Source organism: Amblyomma mixtum, chromosome 8, assembly GCF_055824585.1.
Source record: "Amblyomma mixtum isolate Tamu chromosome 8, ASM5582458v1, whole genome shotgun sequence".
Classification (NCBI taxonomy): domain Eukaryota; kingdom Metazoa; phylum Arthropoda; class Arachnida; order Ixodida; family Ixodidae; genus Amblyomma; species Amblyomma mixtum.
Window position 1 is genome coordinate 1743073 of NC_143019.1, and position 21294 is coordinate 1764366.

Genomic DNA, 21294 nt, shown 5'->3' on the forward strand with positions numbered 1-21294 from the left:
ATATGTTCTCAATATCGGATAATTAAGCATCTGTAAGTTCTAGAGTTTGTTGATATCACATGTCAATGTATCCTGTATGTCTGTGCCTTGGACGATCGTCGCATGAGCGCGAGTACGTGCGCGTCGTCTTCGCGTGTTAGTTTCCGTCCAGTTAGGCAGACCCCCCGCAGTGCGCGAGCGGGGAAGCACACCCGGCTTGTTGTGTATATGTGTTAGGTTTTCGAGCTCAAAGTCACCCCTAACAGGCCCAAAGCTTTGGGCTTCCTTCTCAACTGTTGGCGTACGCCAACCGAAGATGTTGGCGTACGTGACCTCCTTTTGGTTGTCCTACTTTTTTTCCACCCTCAAAATGGCGGCCATGCATAGTGGAAGGAGCGGAGCCTACGTGCTCCGTCCTGTGTGTATCGACTGCTTAGTGTGCTTATGGGTATTTGTTTTATGGGGCTGTCCCTTAGAGTGAATTATTGGATGGGAGGCAGTGTCTCGTGCGTTGACAACCGACGGCTGGACAAGAACCCGAGTCCGCCGCAACAGTAGTGCGCCTCTCTCCTCCGAGCACTCCGGACTCCCCGAGCCGCCGTCGCATCGCACTCCGAAGAACGCCACAGGACTCCGGAAGGACCGTCACCTTCGAGAGCTCCCTTCTGCGTCGCCTTTGTGAGTGGACTGCCGCCGCGCTCGCTGGACCGTTTCCTAATTCACTGTGAACTTTCCCTCCACTCCTGTCCTGTAATCTTCGATGTCTGTTTGCAACCTGCATGTAACCTGTTAGTTCAAATTTGACTGTTGCATTGGTAATTACTAGTTTTCCTGTCCGTTACTTATTGTGCTTTGTTATTTTCACTTTTTTTTTGTAAATACTTGCGTCTGAGTCTCCTGCGGTTGACACTGATTATACATCTTATTTTCGGAGACTCACTTCGTGGTTCTGTCCTCATTCGCGACGCTGAACATAAACCGGCTACCGGTGGGCGTCAAAACTCCAACCCTTTGCCTCGGTTCGGGAAGGTGCCTCGCGATCCTTTCGAACCCGTGACAGACACCAATATAGCAGATAGTCACTGACGCAACGAATGCAACCTGTCGCTTACGCCGTAGCAACAGAAGCGCAGCGCACTTATACCGTTGTGACAAAATTGAGTTCGTCAATTCAAGCTATATTTTTAAGACTAAAGCAAAATACTTTATATTCCTTGGAGCTATAGATAGTCCGCAGAGAAAAGATTCAACCTTAAAACATGTACAGAATGTGAACTGTTTAACAAAAATAACAGTACAGAGGGTGATTAGCGAAAATGATAGTTTTAATGCCACATTTTCATTGGCGAATTATGTCCAGACATTTTTCCCGACGAAAGCGATAAAAACAGCGATGGAGTTGCGCTGGAGGACTAAGAACACGCGTAGCATTAAATCAAATCCACTTGAGCTGTTTCTACACGAAGCGCACCGCTTCTAGTCCGCATCACCTTGGCAAAAGTCAGTAATCCTGCTTTCATTCAATCGATTTGGTTTCGTTTTGGGCCTCGACGAAAGGAGTGTTGGAGTCTGATTCCGAGGTTGACGTCAGTGGTGACGTACCTGCCTCTGTCTGTGGACGCGGGTACCTGCGCATAAGCGCGGGTGTGCACTCGATTATTTTACTCAGAAGAAAAAAGAAAACAGTCACAACGCTTTGTGGAGGCAATATAGCCTACCGGGTGATCTTTTTATAAATTTCATTTTACTTTAAACATTTGAGCACTACGAGAATACCTTGTGGCATGGCGCTCTTTGCCCACAACAGCCCTTATGCCATAAAAGGTCATAATCAATATCACTTTAAACACAATTAGAGTTACGCCAGTGTGGTCTGTGCAAGTCGATTTTGCAGAAAGGCAAACGTTATGTACAAGCAGCAAGAAATGAAACGCGGACAAGGAAATCAAAATGCCACCGCAAAAACACAAAAATATTAGCACCTTGAGTAACAATACAAGCGAGGTTAGTTAACACTTCTAAAAGACAGTCTTCGCGCCTTCGAAGTGAAATTAACATGTGTTAGAAGAGAGCGTTTCCCTTTTGTGATCTTCGTCGCTTATAGGTCACGTTTAAACTGTCTTGCTCGCGTAGCATTCCATGCTGATAGTGCGTAATAGAGCTCGATAATTAGACATTTAGTTGCTTGTAATAACCTATCAAGATTTGTTTCTTACTTCAGGGGCAAGATAATATGGCGATGTTTAAGGCCGTCAATGTAAAAGTTGGCCTGTGTTTCAAGCTTGTGGTTCTCAGTACCGAAAGTCGAGATATGCTTTAGAAAGCTTATTAAGTTGCCTTCACCACGTAGCATGTTTAAAAAAATGGTGTAGCCCATATTTCTACTGCTGCAAATACAGACGCGGTTTGTGTAATTTGCGACATAGGAGTTAATGTGATTTCGGTGACAATATTTCGCGCACTGACGCCTTTTTAAGAAGAAGCAACGCGGGAAAGCGAACTCAATAAGGCTTGAAGTGCACTTGCTTAAAGTTCGTTATCGCGGAGCACATCGCTGATTCATCCCTATCATAATCAGCATAACTACGGCCTCTGTAGGAAAAACAAAAGCTTCTCCCATGTCTCTCCAATTAACCCAGTCCTTTTCCAGCTGCGGCCACAGAGTCCCCGCAGACATCTTGATCTCATTCCCCCACCTATCACTTTGCCGCCCTCTGCTACGCTTGCCTTCTCCTGGAATTCACTCCGTTACCCTTAAGGACCACCGGTTATCTTGCCTTCTCATTACATGCCCTGCGCAAGCCCCTTTCTTCCCCTTGATTTTGACTAGGATATCATTAACCCATGTTTGATCCTTTATTTATTTATTTAGCAAATACTGCCGGCCTGTGTTACAGGCCTTAGGCAGGAGTGTGGTACAGACATATTGATAAAAATGACAAGTAAATTGCAAAAGAAGCAGATAGCGAACAGAGCAAGCAGAACATACAACATAAAATCGATAACAAAGGCAGAGAACATGTAATGACATCGGATCTGGCAGCAAACGAAGGCATCGGACTTGGCCCAAAACAGGGATACATAAGAGCTCTAGACTTTATTCAGAGCTTGCAAAAATAAATTTACCGATTGAAAATTCACTCACACTGCCCTTTTCTTGTCTCCTAACGCTACACTTATCATTTTTCTATCCATAGTACGATGAGCTATCCTTCACCGGTCGTGCTTGTAATGCATCCGACTGGCAATAATTCATCATCTTTAGATACAAAAAATCTGAAACCAAAACTTCAACGCTTCTGAGGGCAAAACGAATTGGTCCTGCAACAACAGATTGCACGGTTTTAATGGCAAGGAGGCTACTTTGAGTAAAAAAAGGTGCATTTATAAGCTAATAGCGGATCCCTGAGACTAGCCCTCACTGTGATATTCTTCAAAATGATTATCACGAAGTCCGTTTTGATTGTAACTCCACAGGTTCGTATTAAGAAGCAACAAAATAAGAGTCTGATTCATAACTCAGATTTTCTTCTCAAATAATTCGTATTTTGCTCTCGTAAAAACGATACGACGGCTAGAAAGAGCTGCACAGTCGACGCTTACATGACAAAAAAAAAAAAACTTGTTGAACTCCTCAACGATCCTTTAAGAACTCTGTAAAAGAAACGGCACTGCAGTAATTATTCCGCCTACCAGACAGGGAAGACCTGCCGGGAGGTCGTGCTGGCGTCCAAGGTGGGGTCGAAACTCCGGTCCCTGGACGCGAAGATCATCGTAACAGCAGTGGCTGTGCCAGTGGTCAGCATAGCAACGCACACCAGGGTCATCACGAGCCGCGTAGTGGCGCCGTCGTTTCCTCGACGCGGGGCCTGCGTGCGTGCCGATGCTATACATCAACCGCTGCATGGTTGACAGAGAATTGATGTCGCCAAGCGGCCAAGTGTGTTCGTGCAACAAATTCCATATTACAAGCATATATAAGCTGCACAGCGCTCCTTGTGCTGTATACAGTTTGCGTTTGTTGGGAGAAGTGAATTTGTTTTTGGGGGAAGAACGCTCTCCAAATGAATCAATAACTGATTACACGGTGTCTTCAGGAATTACATGGACAAATATGGTGCCTGTGGTTTAGATTGAAAGTGCTGATCAGAAAACAACGCGATTTAAATGACTGAATGACTGTTTGTACGGTATCATAAGGCATGGTAGTTGTTGGTTAACGTCCCGAAAGGGTACATTTGCTATTAGGAATGACGCCGTGGAGGACACCGCATTAGTTTCGATGACCTAGACTGCTCTGACAAGCAGTCACATCGTGCTAAACGCGGACTCTTTTGAATTTCGCCTAGAACATAATACCGCCACTTTCCTTTCAGCAACCGGTCACTGAATAACTTTGCTAATGTTTGGGGAAAGGGAGAAGCTACGGGTGGGCAAAAATGAAATATTACAAAACCAACTGGGTCCCTTCTTAGACGCCGCGTGCATAGCAATTCGCAGCAGTCTTCTATAAGATTTCTGCAGAAAACGCTCCAGTTCTACAACATAAATGTAATTTCCAGTTCTACAACGTTTAAAGAACTCTGCCCCTTACCTGTAACGACAACAAACAACGTATGAGCGATTACATCGCAGTTTTTGTTTTATGCTGCACGTGACCTTAGACGTGGAATCCATCGTTCGGTTGATGAAACTGACACCGAAAAAAGAAGGGAAAAAAATCTAATTCGAAAGCATTTGGCGATTGCAGGCAATTACCAGTGGCGACCCATGCATTTGAATGTCTTATGCACCATCACACAGAAGAAAACCTGGAACTAAATTCAGACCTTTGTGGTCCTTCAGATTAAATAAGTGGGCTCCCTGTTCGTTTCGCCTCTTTCAGCTGACTGCGAGTGTGGTAAGCTCTAATTCCTTTTTTTTCACAAGGTCAAGATAATATACTCAGAATATGTCGGCAAGCTTGCTTGTGAGTGTACTGATCCAACCTGACTCGCGCTCCTGCTAGCGCGATCGCGATGCAGTGTTTGGAGTAACAAATGGATGTGGTACGACTGTGGTTGCGTGTGATCTTGAGCGAGTTCCTAAAATTGGTGCTTGAGCGGGACCGTGTGTGCGTTATTGTGAGCGTGAGTGAGCCCGTTTGGGTGTGAATGGGTGAGGGCGTGAGTGAACGTGATTGTGAAATAATGACTGTGTGAGTGCGAGTAAGCACCTTTGTGTAGCTGATTTCAGAGTGACGGAGTGGGCTAAGGAGCAAAATAATCCAGACAGAATCAACCAGTCATCAACTCTCATGGCTTCGAGATATGCATCATACATATTTGTGAACTTTACTAAGCAGCATCCTCAACGCCGCCCTTACGTGCCTCAGGCAGGTCTTCGGTCCTGAGGGGCTCCATGACCCACTCTCCGTACTCGCCGACACTGTAGCGAGGCAGATCATACCGCTTGGGATTAACGCCCTTTTCTTCAGCCCGGAAGCGGGGCTCCTGTCGAGACATCTTGCCCTGCGTCGCAGGAGCAGTGTGCAGGAATGTATGAATGCACTTCTCCTAAAGGACATCGTCCTGGAAAGATCTTCGGTACCTGGAGTTAAGCTCTGTTTCCACATTTTTTTTGTTCAGTAAGTGTGCATTGGCAAAGTGAGTCAGCAGGCTCATTCTGGAGTCAAGGTTTAACACCTACATTATTGCTCTGGGTATTCACTCGTTTTATACGTCCTTTTCATCGCTTTCCCTTAAAGTAGGAGATTCCAGGAAGAGATCGGGAGCGCATTCGCTCGCTACAACACAAACACATTCTGCATCTTGCGCTTTTAGTTTGGTCGGCCGACTATCCCCTTTCCACCAAAACAACTTATTTATCTACACAGAATAGCCGCCAAGAGTAAAAATATAGGCCTCGGCTGACTTGAAGAATACCGAAAAGAGACACCGGCATAACTGGAGGTTATGAACTGCTGGGAGTATCCTGCTCCTGCTTGACAAATATGAGCGCTGTCGAAAAAGGTGACAAGCTGCGGCGACAACATCCAGGCTTTCCGGGACAGGATTGAGAGTTTGGGGATAAAAACAGCGCAGATGATTAGAGGACGTAAGAATACACAGTGCTGTCGACTGGCGAACTAACTAACAGTGCTTACGTCTTTAGAAGTAAACACTCTATACATGCCAACCCATGGAGTCCGCTTCAAACTTTGCCCTCTGGGTAGGAGAACGGGTCGTTCATCATATCAGCGTGAGTTTCGAAGAAAACGGAAATTGTAAGGAACAAGAAATAGATACAAAAATGACTAGATAATCCCAGTATAATAACCGGGAACAACATTCTTCAGGAACAACACTTAGCGTTTCACTTGGCGTTCTTCAAAATCTTTAAGGAATGCTTAAATATTTTCTGCACCCGACTATTCCGAGCGCTAGCACACCCATCGTGCGCAGATCACCGTATGTCAGCCCCATTGCTTTTTCTTAGCTGGTATTGCCTTCAGGGGATAGAGCACCAAACAGCCTATTTCCAATTCATTCCGCAAACCAGCAAGTAATCAACTTGAATAATCAAGTTTCTTGAAATACCGCATTGAAACATGCCACTGGGATCTTTTTGTTCCTTAAGTAATTATACTAAAAATTTCGAATTTACTTTAGCATCATGTGTTTTGCGACCGCAAACAAAGAAGACGTCTTTCTTGATGTTCTAATGCGGGTCAGGTCGCCTTTTCGGATATTTTGCTTAATTTAAAGCAAACACGTTCTTGGGGGAATATATTTAGGCGCTATTGTTTAAGCATTAAGAGATACTCAATTCTGTGCTCTTACGCGACGCGGCCTTTTTTCGGTTTCTCTGTAGGACCAGCGTCCTTACAAAGGATGTGCACCTCGAAAGCTTCCAATATGACGCTAAGTCCGGAAGCAGTCGGCGTACATTGGCTTGAAGAAAGAAATGCGTAAAATTAAAGTATTTTAGAAACCGCTTTCCAAACTGTTCGTCATGAATATCATTTCGACTTGAGTTTCTTGCGGAAAGTAACCAAGTCGTCGCAAATTTAACCTGAGCAAATAAGATTGCATTCGCAATAAAGCTTTGGTTTTCTCTTACATTCTCCCAGTTTTTTCACCAAAAATAAAAGCATATCTGCTTTTTTTTTCTCGCTAAGACGAGCGTCAGGTGAAGAAAGAAGTTAGATTTGCGCAGCTGTTACGAAATATTCCAGACTTTGAAATGTTATGCGCAGTGCCTGGCCAAGGAGCTCTTTGTGGTTAAGTTGCCGTACTTCTTTCGCACGAAAGATATCTCTTATGCCGAAACCACAGTTGTATCAGGAATGCACGATAAACTTCCGCTTTCAAGATTGATAAATCTGAACGAACTTGCATGGAAATAACTTGGACAGGTTAAAAATTGTATTCATCGGCCGCTCAACAGTCGTAACCAAGCAGACCACCAAATGTTTTCTTTTGCCCTCGGTTGCACTTAGAGAAAAATATATCCTTGAAAAATAGGAACATTAAACAGGTTTCTTTTAAATAGCCATGGTTTCATTACAGTTTTGGTCCATGTGCTCTCTGTTCAACAAAGATGCACTATCCGATGTTTGCTCTACATTGGAACGAGCGCTACTATTTCTATTGTAAGGAGGTGTATGCATTGCCTTTTAGGTGGAAGTTTTAAATAGCAAGCATTGAAAATCTTGAAAAGCTGTATCGCATTAATGATGCCTACAAAATATATACGGCATTTTGATCTAACAAAAATATTCTCGCAGTAGTTGCAGCTGTACTAAACAAAGGTGTGTACGCAGATGCAAGACAGGGGTGCCATGCCTCACTGCGTGCTTGTCATTGGCCAGAACAGCTGACGCGATTTCTAAAATGCGAACCAAGAAGCGCAAGAACATTCTACTCTGCTGGAAACAGGCAAGAAAGCTCTCGCTGACGTCATGTTGTTCGTGCCCCTTCGGCTAAGAAAGAGAATGCATGTGTGGGAAGGTCACCTACAGTTGTGCTACTCCACCGTTAACTGCGAAGTCTTGTCATAAGTTCCCCTCTAGTTGACTGTGTTTAAACAACAGGTATATCTTCAGAAGGCATTAGGATATAAAATCTCTCGGTTAACAGCTGAGTGCTCAACCGGTGTTCCCAATTGTAAACTCACTCGAAACAGGTGTTCGGCTCCACAAAAAGCGTAGAAATGAGTCGTCGGAGGGCTTTATGTACATACACTACACTGCTGCAGAAGCGAGGCAGCACGCAAAGCTCAGATCGCGTCCTGTCTTCGAATGCTTGCTGAATGTGTAACTCGCGCGGTGTTGCAGAGCTCGGAAAGCAAGCAACTCACTGTAATTCACTCTAAAGCGGTTTTGGGAGAAATTTACCGAAGACAAATGAAGACAAGAACTGAGCAGCTTACGGCGTCTCTCGCTCTTCTTCTTCAATGGCAATGCAAGCTGCGGTCTCCCTATGTTGCCAAGCGGTCACTGGTTTGCTATCCACTTTTTTGTAGACTAATCTTTTAGCAATCTGATTAGTTGTGAAACCCACTTTGACGGCTGTAATGGTAACCAATGTGTGAATTAACAAACAAACAAATATGAAGCAAAATGTGTCGTGTTCTATTAGTTGTTTAGGGAAATGTATCATTCGGCAGCAATTGGTAACAGTTGAGTGCCTCGAACAGCTGTCATTTTGTTTTTTAAACCTTTTAAAGATGCGCATACTCATTAGGTGGTTAGGATCACATTGAAAGATTAAAATCATCAATCAGTAGCTCGGAAGGCAGACGAGGTTTCCCACTGGATATCATGCCATGTATACAACGTTCCAAACTTGCTTGGGTTTGTCCGCTATTGAAGCAAATTTGTTTACATAATAGGCAGTTTTGGCCTTTTTTAGATCCAGATTTAATTTGTTTCTGAATTTCTTAAATTCGTCGAAATCGGCTGGGTCTCTTGTTTCTAAGAAATGAGCAAATAACGAGTTTTTATATCGAATGCGCCTGAGTAGAACCGGCGTAATTCATTCTTTCTTAGCTTTTTTGTGCTTACGTACGGCAACCATAGGAACGGCAATGTTATAATTGTGTTGTACTTTTTCTAAAAATGTATCGTACGCAACGGATGGATCATTTTCCATCCGTTGCGTACGATATATATACGCTTAATTCGTTCTTTTTCGCAATTGTTCAGCTACTTCATCTAAATAGTTTAAGTCCATGTATAAAACACTTGAGCCTTGGTCAAGCGTTTCGAAATCTCTTAGAAAACTTGACGACAGAAAATGCGTGTTTTCACGATTGTATAGGTGAGAATTTATATGCTATAGGTTAGGACTTGTATTTTATTAGGATAGACTGAGCGGTACGAAAAATACGACCTACCAAAGAGCGATTAGTAGGTCTCTAGAACACACTATCAGAAAACCTCAGTACTGCTACCGACTTACTTGTTTCAGGCTGCAGATTTACTTTTCATTACTCTGCTGCAGGCCGTCCAGCTGGTGTCAGTGGTGTGGCGCAAGAAGTCGTTTCGGTAATACATTTTTAAAAGTGTTCATTCCTGGACCATCGAACGGACCTGACGAAGATGTGGAAGTATGTGGAAGCGTCTTCCTTGGATTGGCGGTGCATGGAGGTGTCTATAGCGTGTGAATTTATTATTCCATTTACTTGCCGAACGCCTAGCTGTTGTTGCATCGCGCAGCTGGAGCACTGTCATAAACTTTGAAATATGTCTCAGAGCATGGGAAGATAGTTCATATGAGGCTCCTGCGCATTGAACACTGCTGTGCAAGTGTCCAAGGCAAAGTGCAAGCCGCCACGTATAGGGCTTGCAGCGATGGAGTGATCACGTGAAAACTCATACAGGCGGTAGAATTTTTTAGATGGAGGTGTTTCGCAAAATGACTGAAACTGCCCAAGCGTCTGAAGCCAGTAACCTAGGGCGATTAAAAAAATAAAGAACCTGGGGAGGGGGCGGAGCGGCCGCCTTTGCTTATAAAAATGTTTGTAATAAAGTAAAGGGTCTCATTTTTTCACTAAGTGAGATGAAAAATGCAGCTTAGAAATAAGCCTTTCCCTCCCTTAATTAGGACCAGCACAGCCGCCTCACATCACGACTCTTTTCTTTTTCAATTTTTTTGCTTAGTATGCACGTTTTTTAATGTCAAGAAGGCATTTTTAACCATAGAAAAGGGTTTTTGGTGCCCTGTTTTTGATTTGCTCCGCGAATAGTTGCTGGCAACTATTTACAACGGAGGTAATAAATATCAACGCACCAGCCGGTTCACACCTGCGATTATGCTGAAGAAGCAGAAGAAGAGCGATTCTCTGAGAGGTCAGTAAAACTGCCCTCTCAGTGCTAACGATTGGACGACGGCCATTTCCGCGACTGGAGTGACTTCTTACGCCACACCACTGACACCAGCTGGACCGCCTGCAGCCGAGTAATGAGAAGTAAATCTGCAGCCATGGTCCACGAATCGACGATCATCATCGACGTGAACCCATGGCACAGGGTGCCACTGGTGTGCGTCAACCTGGTCGTGTTCGTCTTCTGCTCCATTGTCGTCTTTGCCTGCGTGAGTGCCGCTTCGATTTCACACAGGAGCATTATTAAATACGCTAGGCGGTTGATACGCATCTTAGACAATGCCTGCGATGGAAGGCAATAGCTTTGAAACCAAGGGAATCATGAGCAACTTTTTTTCTTCATTCCCATTCTCAGCTGTCTCAGAGGAGAGCGACTGCGTCGGGATTCTAGGCAAGGTGCCGTTGACTGTAGAAGGAAAGACAACATCCCCTCCTTGGGAGCCCATTCCAAGAGCTCTTCGTCTCGTGCTAACTAAGTTAATTCCGAGGGAGCCTCCCCTCCTAATTTGATTGCATGTGTGATTGTGTCGCCGAGGACACTTTCAGGTACTGAAAAGATGCACACTCGGCTGTGGTCACTTCTCAAAGGGAAGTTGTGATTTGTGAAAAGACATTCGATCATTGTAGCCGCGTGATATGTACACCGTCCGAGCAGGCAAAATTTCAACATCTTTTTATGCGCCAGCACTTGAGGCCACAATAGCGAAAAAGTGTGAGGCTTTGGCGGCGGTGAGTGAAGTCTCGGGGAAGAGGAGACAAAGTGGAGGGGGGAAAGTAGAGGAACGGAGTGCGATGGAGGGGAACTGGAGCGAGAGGCCACGGACGTCTGAGACCCGACGGGTACCGAGAGAGAAACATTGGTCTCCAGTCAGGTTGGAGCGGCGGGAAAAGGGGAGATAGTGTACGGCGTGGCACACTGCTGTCGCTGGTGTGCAGCATGCTACAAGCCACCTTCAGGGGAGAAAGGTAATGCTAATTATTAACTACTTTTATTAATTGCCTTTGTTCACGTAAATATTAACTTTGTCAAAAAAAAAAGCCTTTGCAGTGACTGACAGCCGCCTCGGTGGCTCAGTGGCTATAGTGCTCGGCTGCTGACCCAAAAGACGCGGGTTCGATCCCGGCCGCGGCGGCTAGAATTTCTTTGGAGGAGAAACTCTAGAGGTCCGTGTACTGTGCGATGTCAGTGCACGTTAAAGAACCCCAGGTGGTCGAAATTTCCGGAGCCCTTCACTACGGCGTCCCTCATAGCCTGAGTCGCTTTGGGACGTTAAACCCCACAAAACCAAACCAACCTTTGCAGTGACTAGGTAAGATGCAGTAGATAAGACCGACACTGTCCTCAGAAACGTAGTCATAAAAGGTGGACTTCTCCGTCCTTGATCCCATTTCCCACCCTTCCTCCCGTTTTCCGGTTCACTTCCGAGATGCCATTTCCCGCCCTCAGCCCGGTATGGGCTTCTCGTTGATTCCTTTTTCTCCATCCTAACTCGGCTGCGGTCTTTCTGATTCTCAGATTATCTCCATCGTGGACCGTCGCGACGAGATTTCGTTCCGCAACCGATCGTTGCTCATCAGCTTCGTGGTGAACATCGAGATTCCGGCTCTGGTGGGCTCTGGCCTGGTGCACGCCACCAGCTTCATGGGCTTCATCGGCGGTCTGCGGGAGAACGTGTGCCTGCTGCTCTGGTACCAGAAAGCCACCTACGGGCTGCTCGTGCTGGACGTGCTCTTTATGGCGATGTGCTTTGCCATGCCCTTCGTCAGCAGGAACGTGAGTCGCGCTTTTACATGCAAGGAATGACGTGCTTAATGGAAAATAAATATGGGCTGGGTTATTCGCATACTTCCTCTTTTTCGTATCCTACTCACTATACCGTTGTGATGCTTGGGACAATGGAAAGCGGAGTGGTGTGCTGTCACTGCTGTGCGATGTCGCTGCGCATCAAAGAACCTACATAACACATCAAATATCAAACCAAATCGAAGTTTTAATGTGCTTTTAAGCGCTCGATATATCTTTTTCAGAGCGTGCAAGGCGTGTTCAGCATTGACCTCATTGTCAGCTATCGAGACAACCCTGACTACGCCAGGCTCGTCGATTACACGCAGGTAAGTGTGCTTGGAACAAATATTTAGGCCCACTACTGCTCACACTGCAAAGTCGGGTTTAATTTTATATTAGCAACGTTTTTAAGATATTCGAAGAAAGAGTTCCGGTTTTAAAAATACGATAAGTATGCTTTGTTGGCGGCTACTTTGTCTAGGTATTTAAGAAAGCAGTTTTTGAAAACGCCTGAATGTCAAGAAGCTTCAATGACCACAAGGTGAATTATGCATTCTAATAACCAGCCATGACCCAATTTATCTCATAGGAATTACCTGGTTTGCGTTTAATACGATGTGTATACAAGAACCATGAAGTGGCGCCTCGCTCATAGAGGACGACATGCAAGAATATAACAATTTATTCACCTGCATTAAATACACTGCTCGATTCGCGTATGGCAACAGAAATTGCTATCATAAACAAACTAAAATTACTTTCTGCAGTTGAATACCGATAGCTGCAGTACTGTTCGTTCCTTTTCCGTCGAGAGCGTCCCTTTAGTGTCTCCCCTTTGCATTTTCTTCTTTTCCTTGTCCTCTTCTGCTTCTTTATCTTCTGCTTTCTTCTTTGTTCTTCCATCTCTCTTTTTACAGCTTGGATTGACTTAAATCCCCTTGGAACGGTTCACAGGGTAGCTAAAAACTGCAACGGGCTTCAATCACGGCTCGGGGTACAGGCTCATAATGACGGCTTTCACAGTGAAAAACTTAGCGGCGAGCAATGCCGTCCACTAAAAGAATGCCGTATTGAATGGTGCTCGTGGTATTGAAGGGTGAGGGTGGAAATTCGACCCCTTAATTTTTAATGCGTAAGCATTGTAGGGCTATATGTATGCGGTTTCCTGTCGTCACCAGACTGTTCGCACGATTATCCAAACGAATAGGTTTATGCGAAAAGGAGTGGTACCATCTATAGGGCATCAAAAAATCTCCTAAGGGAAATCGGGGGGGGGGGGGGGGGGAGGGGGGTTAAGATGAGTTATTTCATAAAAGCGAAAATTGTCGAAGAATTGGGCGGGGCCGGAGCAAAAGTGGTGCCAAGTTTGAGAACGCCGTAAGTGTGGCACCACACGACCGTAAGTGTGGGCGGAGCCAACACGTGGCGCCAAATTTGAAACCGAAGTGTGGCGAGAAGTTTGAAAACTGAGATGGGCAACAGATGGATCTTAAGTAAGACAATAAATTGTGATATCGTTAAGGTATCGATAAGTGATCAACTTCCGGTTGGAGGGTGTCGACTTGCGGTCACGAGTCTCAGTTGACGTGAAAAGTGTGGCAGTGTTACGTCGACGTCTTGGTGTGTCGTCATAAGGTGTGAGGTCTTAGTTTGTGACGTCATGAAGTGTGACGTCATTCTTAAGTAATTTTCCAATGCGGGTGCCGCAGCGATCTCCAAGGTATTTTTAGGCTATCTTTAACTAAATCGTGTTCGATAATGCTTATTTTATGAAAACTTACCCTTTGTTCGAGGTGCGGCTGAGGCCCGATCACTGTTGTGTACGCTCGTGAGCAAAATGAAAGAGAAAAAACTTTGAGCATTCATTTGTTCACTACTCCATAGTTACGAGTGACAAGCGTAGATAGTTTTTGTCTCTAACTAGCTTCCCTATTGTCATATATTATCCAGAATCGTTCTCTAATTTAGGGGGAAAATAGACAGGAAATTCGCAACTCTGTGCAGAAGGCTTGTTTCCTCTCATGTTGCCAATGGCTGTGAAATAAAATACAATGCGTTCAACTGGACCTCCGCATAAATGGAACAACTTTTTGCTCCTCATTGACTTTAACCATCGAGACTCTCCTTTTTGTAATCTGGTGATTCAGAGTATTCTATTTAGCCGGAACTCTGCTTTCCGGCAGGCTCATAAATATCAAGACTGCAGTGCCGTCAGGACATATTTCACCGGGTGGCGCAGGAGTCGTTCCAGTGTTGCGGCGTGACTCACAACCGGTACCGCGACTGGGACCACAACATCTACTTCAACTGCTCCCCGTCGAACCCGAGTGCCGAACGCTGCTCGGTGCCAACGTCCTGCTGCCGCCCCATAGCCGGACTCAAAGAAGGCCGCGAAGTGGACCCGGAAATTCGCCTCAGGCGCCGGTTCTGCGGCAAAGGGGTGCTGGCCATCAGCGAGCAGCGGGCATGGGAGAAGGTGCGCCCTTAAAAGAGCTCCCGAAGCTGTTTTTCTTCTTCCCCGCGGCGAAGAAAAGGAACCAGGAGATGTTACAGGACCCCCCTTTCCCCTCCAGCTGAAGGTGCCTCTCCTTAGCAAAAAGTGTCTAGGCCTGCATGCTAGCATCGCTACAAATTGCGCATTTTCATAATCGAGCATGTCAACCGAATAAATCAGTGGTGTAGGTATCAACTATTGATGAGGAGCTGATAAATATCCAGAGGACATCTCACATGTTCAGGCACAAATCGCCATTAATTAACCAGTGGACGGCAACATTCAGAGCCCATATCTGTTTCTTCTCTTATGACAGGTGCAACGACGACTTAACTCGGGCATTGCTTCGTCAGTCCGTTGAGAACTATACGCCATTATCAACGGAATATCTCGCGCTCGCATCTGTCGAAATATTCCAAGGTCATCCGCGTATGGGGAAGGACACAAAATGTTCCAGATGCCAAGTTACGCCGCTTGTTCCAACGTTGCTAATGCTTCTGCACCAGCCAGGAACTGTGTGCAGGTTGACGAGATGCTGCTCTGTGTGCTGCCACTCCTTGAAAACTGATAAAATAAGACTAGTCTAACTAAGCTTACCTAACTGAGACTTTTATTGCACTAAAATACAAAGGTCTAATCAAAAGAACTCAGGATGAAATTTATTCTTATTCAGGGCCTTTCGGTGATAAAAATTATCCTTGTAGATGTCCTCAATCGCTGTCGATTGTAGTTACGTAAGAACACGGACGCAATTAATTATATTAGTTTCTGTCTTGTGAAGTTGGCATCTACAGTTTCTACAGTGTGTGCCGTCCATTGAGGCCGGTTTTCGATTCTGTCGATAGCTGGTCGCAGCTTCTTATTGATAGTCTAGGAACAGGCGACGCTGACGCCAACGTCATCGCCGCGCAAGCGGAGCAATACTTCCATGCCTCTGTTCTGTCTGCGGATGCCCAACTACTGTAGCTATGGCCGAGAGGTATGGAATTCTACGGATATGTTGGCCGTTAAGAAACAAAGCGGGCTGATAGGATTACAGAGCAAAGTCAGTCAATGACGCCCTAAATGAGAAGGAGAGAGGCGGGCATGTTGTCCAGAGACTAATAGAACTGATTATCAGTGGTCCCTTAGGGTAAAAGAGTCGGTTCAAAGAAAAGGTAAATATCGCTAGGGCGGGCTCGGAAATGGCGGGAAGATGATGTTATGAAAGTTGAGGGGACAGGGTGAGTACACCTGGCGAAAGACAAGTTCTGTGATAAGTAGTAAATTTCAGTTGTCCGCAGATGCCGCAGACTGGGTGATGGCGATGATTATGATCTCTTTCTCTTACGGGAGCTTGCATCACTTGTGCTCCAAGGGTACATGACGCCCCTGAGCAACGTGATGCGCTGTCAGCGACTTAAGTGGACAGTAGACAAGTGCAGCTGGACTATTTTATTTTGGGGACGAGCACAAACGTACATAATCATTCATGGAGGCACGTACATGCGCAGGAAGCAACGGGGTGTTCATCGCCATAATAGACAAATTTTAAGTTTGATGGCAGATACAACTATTTGATAATGACACTCATCCTGATTATTCTTAGTTACCGCGTGTATATCGTCATAATCCTCTCTGTAAGTTAGCAACATCTAGTGCGACAGGCCTTTCCGTATCAGTAGGTTCATTAGGTACTCTCGGTGCGCATCTTTGCTGAAGATATCACGTCCCTCATGTTATATGCGATATCCTTTTTGTGATTCATTTATCAATGATAGTACGAATAAAGGAAAGAGAAAAATAAAATTAAGACAACTAGAAACTCGGATGTCTGATTCAGTTGCAAAAGATCGTGGGTTCACAACCAACGTTCTGACGACTACCGATTTCATTACCTGGTGCCGGAAAACGTCCGGCTACTTCAAGGTTACTATATGGCTGAAGAGTACAACAAACTGCGTTATCAATTGCTGAGTTGTTTGTGATAAGCGCATCCTCGACGATTAACCCTCCTATTGCGATAAAGTGAATGTGCTTCGTGAGAGCGAAGCTCTTGCACCTTGACTTTTCGCAGGTGTTCACGCGCAGCTGCGTAGACGCATTCGTCTCCTACATCCGCTCCAACATCACCATCATGATCGGTGCCTGCCTGGTGACATTCGCGGTGGTAGCGCTGCTGCGCTCAATGGCCTCCACGGTATACGGCGAGATCATCTCCCTGACGGACCTGTACAACAAGTACTACCGCAACGTGGCCAGGGGTTACCGCCAGTCCCTGCGCAGGCGCCAGGCATTGCAGAAGGAAGCCCGCGCCCAAAACCTTATGGTCATGACGATGACGAAGACTGAGTGAGTGGCGAGCGACCGGCTCTGATTTTCTCACAGAGAGGAAGAAAACGTGAAATACTTTCATCACCTCGTTCGCAGTGCTATCGTTTCACATTAAATGTCATGCGGCGCAATGGATTCTTCGTTCGCTAGATGCTTAAAAAACCCGAGCAGCCGTGATGGGGAAGGATGCTTTTGCGGGTGCAGGGAACCGAGCGGCAGAATCTTGATATGTCGTATGGGCGGATCGATCTGGTCGATTTATCCATCATTCAGGTCAAAAACGAAGGAGCAGTAGGGCAATGCTGTTCAGATTACCGTGTCAAATAAGGGCTAACACAAGATAAAATTCTCTCAATTTTTAACGCATATTTATGCGGCACTTAGAGAAGTACGCCAGCATGCGGAACAACTTCTATTCCTTCTTTTTATTGCAGGTCAAAGAGCACAATATCACCACAAGAGGACCAGACAACTTCAGACTACTTCGGGCCGCCCCAGCCTAACTTTCACAGTAGAAAATAGCAACTGGAAAATGCTCACTGTTCTCTGTCTACCTGGCCCTCGAATAACTACTCCAAGAAGAAGAACCTTTTCATGAACAGCAATAAACTTAATATTTCATGCCGGCATAATGTGAATCTAAGGTGCCGGCATATGGTTAAATCGAAGCCTCTCGTCATTGCTCACAACGCGTCGAAGCTCACGAAGAGGCGGAAGAATATAACTTCTGCATAGTTCCGGTGTTCGTTTAGCCTCTTAGCTGCTTCTTGTTAAAAATACAAACTTAACCCCGAGCAACATCTGATGCACATGCACAGTGGTGTACTGAAAATTCCACCTGCTAATAATTAATAATTAATAGCCGCGCTCCTGGATGAACGGACAATTCGGAAAAGAAGAAGACATTGCGTCTTCTAAGAGACATCCTTTGCCCAGAGCAAAACATCATCCATGCATGAATTTGAGGGTACAACAGAATACCCGAGCAGAGACCTAGCAGAACGCTATCTAAATACGGATGAGGACTTCGTACAACAAGACTACCGGGAGACCGCTAATCCAAATTTAGACACAGACATCACGGACGCGGAGGTCTAGTCCACAATTGGAAAACTGCGGACAACATCTGCGACAGGAGTGGAAAATGTAACGAATACCGCTGTCAGGAACTTAGAAAGCAACGTCGATCGCTGTGGTTACGGACCTTATGAACAAAGTATGGCAGGCAGGCAACATACAAGAGTGGAAGCAAGCGAAATCACCTTTATTTCTAAAGCGGGTAAGAAACTCAGCACTGAGAATCTGCGCCCCATTTCATTAACATCATGCATAGGGAAGCAAATGGAGGATGTCATACTCAGCAGGCTTCAAAACTATGCGGAGGACATGAACCTCCTACCTGAAACAATGTTAAGATTCAGGGCCCATCTATCTACCCAGGACTTACTCTTGCATCTTAACAAGGTTTGCTTTTGGTTTTATGAAGGTTTAATGTCCCAAAGCGACTCAGGCTATGAGGACGTAGTAGTGAAGGGCTCCGGAAATTTTGACCATCTGGGTTCAGATAACCGAAGCTAATGAGGGTACAGGAACCAATGCAATATTGGGTTTAGATCTTACTAAAGCTTTCAACGACGTCTCCCACAAAGCGGTTTTGACTAAGTTGTCAGAAATCAACCACGGAGAAATAGCTTACAACTACATCCAATCCTTCCTCACTAACAGAGCAGCAGTGATAACGATCGGAACAATAGAGTCTGCCCTAATCACTCTAGAAATGAAAGGAACACCACACGGCTCCGTCCTGTTCCCCTTCCTTTTTAACTTCTCCTTCATAAAGTTCCTCCCAAATTGGCACAAATACCAGACCTACATCTCAAGGTCTATGGACATGACATCATGCTTTGGTTAACCAAATGATGCGAAGGCTACATAGAAGACACATTACAAGGTGCAGGGGCCATAACTAAGGCATGCGCATGGTAATTTAGTCTAAGTTGTTCAGAGAAAAAATCTGAGCTCTTAGAGATAAGGCACAAAGAAAGAGGCCGGAGAACTACCCCCTTCCCTCCCCCCCACCCCCTGCCCCGTGAAATAAATGTCTGTATCCATGAAAGATCCGTCAAAAAGGTATAATTTATTGCATACTCGGGTTGTATCTAAACAGAGATGGAAAGAATAATAACACACTCACTGAGCTAAAATGCACGGTAGAAGCGACGGCGTGATTAATCCCCACCGCATAGCTAATCGAAGACAAGGGGTGAGGGAAAGAGATTTATGCCGGTTAGTGCAGGCATTTTAGCTAAGCACGATACTCTAATCCACCCATTATCTCAAATGTGAGAAAGCAGAAAAGGACAAACTCGATAGCATGATACGGCAGGCCTACAAAGCTGCGTTAGGACTCCAACTAAATGCCTCAACCGAAAGGCTTACCAAGTTAGGATTGCAGAACACCTATAATGAACTGAAAGAAGCCCATGTAATGGCTGAAACGATGCGATTAGCCAATTCCAGAACTGGCAGGTGTATCTAACCAGGCTTGGAAATAATTTTCAACCAAGAAATTAAGGCGCTAAATTAGACTTGCCCCGCGATGATGGGGCAGCCCTACTAATCAAACCACTCCCAAAAACATGCACCCCATATGCCATGAGAGTAGAAGGCAAGCACAAGCCAAAGCCGAAGACAGAGCACCTGAACAATTTATGTAGATGAGGCAGAATACAAATATCCAAATGCCTTTGCAGTTGTGGCTGTGGACGAGTGCGGTAACCACATCGTCCTGGCAACCATCAAAACCGAATCCTCTGAAACGGCAGAAGTGGTAGCTATAGTCCTTACCCTAGCGCGAACCCCAGAAAGCACCATTCTTAGCGACTATAAAATGGCTGCCAATAATTCCGCTAAAGGGTGAATTACAAGCATCTCTCTTGAATTCCTAACGCTACCAAACTCTCACTACATTAATGCGAACTGATATGGGTACAAACCCATTCGGGGGAGTCCTTGGAACGCGGCAGCGCACAGTAAAGCCTGAGGTTTCATCGACCGAGCAGTGGATGAGTCTGGCTCCCTGAATTTAACGAAGGGCTCCATTATTACATATCATTATCTAAGCAATGCCTGACTAAAGAATAGGTTACATGGTGTCGTCTGTAGAGATCGATACGCAACCCATTTATGCACCCGCATTTATCCTGATCAATAAACCAGAATTGTAAACACTGCGGCATACGAGCCAACTGCGATCACATCCTATGGCAGTGCAAAACAGGGCCGCCCCCCCCCCCCCCCCCCCCCCCCCCGGGTGACCTAGTTATCTATCGTTCTCTCACGTAGTGAGAGACCGTGCAGGCTTCCTCTGATTTAGAACCGAAGTTCTGGCGCTGAAGTGGGCTGACAAAGCCGTCGAGTGCTATATACTCTCGACCACTTAAAGAGACCTCTTAGCATCAAGCTGTTTTGGACGAATAAAATGTTTTACAATCACAATAACTATCAAATTCCCGTAAAGCAAGCGCAGCGCTCTGAAAAGTGCACGTAAAAAATGTGCTCAAATATGAAAATATGACTTAAAGCATGAACATTGAGGCATGGGAATTGCTTACGCTTCCGCCTCTCTAAGATTATTGCACATAAACTTCGGTCCGGGTAATGTGTTTTTGTTTCCTTATTTTGGAAGCAAAGTAGCTTTGAAACTCCTCGTGAAGGCTAGATCCCACCGCTATTTACTGTATTTCGGTAATCACAGAGTTCCTAAAAAGGCCTCTTTGTCATCATCAGTGTCTCGAGTTCCAATGAAATAAGGGAAAAATGGCAATCAATTTCAAGTTCCACAATTTTTAATAGTGAAAACGTCCTCTGCTGCATTTTAGTGCAAATTATACTGCAAACTAAGATATGGTGAAATTTAGGCGCCATGAAACTGAAGAATGCTTTGAAATTATGAAGCCCTGAGGTTTGCAACATAGCATAGCTTTAATCTACGTCGTTGCAACTTTGGAAAGTTGATAGAAAATAGTTCAAGTATTCCTGTTGTATATATTGGCCGATGCGGGATATGTACAGTGATACGGAACACAGCCTATAGAGTGTGGGGGTGGAAGTAATGGCTTCAAAGAAAAATATCACACTATAATTATGAGTTCGTAATGAGAATGTTTTAAGGTTACGTGCGGTGCGACAGGAAAAAATTTCTATCCTGTTCTGGCGTAAACAACTTGGTTCACTTGTGACACTCGATTGCATGTACTATCAAGGACAAAGGTCCTCAGGAAGCGCGCCTGATGATCTTGGCATATATGTGCAATGTTTTCCAGTTTTGGCTCATTTCACTAGCACACATCAG

At 45.2% G+C, this 21294-nt stretch overlaps 1 protein-coding gene across 1 annotated transcript; it reads left to right on the forward strand.

Annotated features, from left to right (window-relative positions):
* Positions 1–10445: 10445 nt before the first annotated feature.
* On the forward strand, positions 10446–17603 carry LOC149331133 (tetraspanin-33-like). The gene is made up of 6 exons (XM_089555878.1): positions 10446–10556; positions 11864–12121; positions 12376–12459; positions 14373–14609; positions 16684–16958; positions 17375–17603. Exons 1-6 carry the CDS (start codon positions 10446–10448, stop codon positions 17460–17462), a joined length of 1053 nt encoding a protein of 350 aa, XP_089412004.1. The 3' UTR covers positions 17463–17603.
* The last annotated feature ends 3691 nt before the right edge of the window (positions 17604–21294 follow it).

What these genes read in the sequence shown, in the direction of transcription:
- LOC149331133 (XM_089555878.1), top strand. Translation starts at nt 10,446, where the DNA reads ATGGTCCACGAATCGACGATCATCATCGACGTGAACCCATGGCACAGG. An exon ending in TGCCCTTCGTCAGCAGGAAC is followed by an intron (nt 12,122 to 12,375) that starts GTGAGTCGCGCT and finishes TATCTTTTTCAG; the next exon opens with AGCGTGCAAGGCGTGTTCAG. An exon ending in GGCTCGTCGATTACACGCAG is followed by an intron (nt 12,460 to 14,372) that starts GTAAGTGTGCTT and finishes CGGGTGGCGCAG; the next exon opens with GAGTCGTTCCAGTGTTGCGG.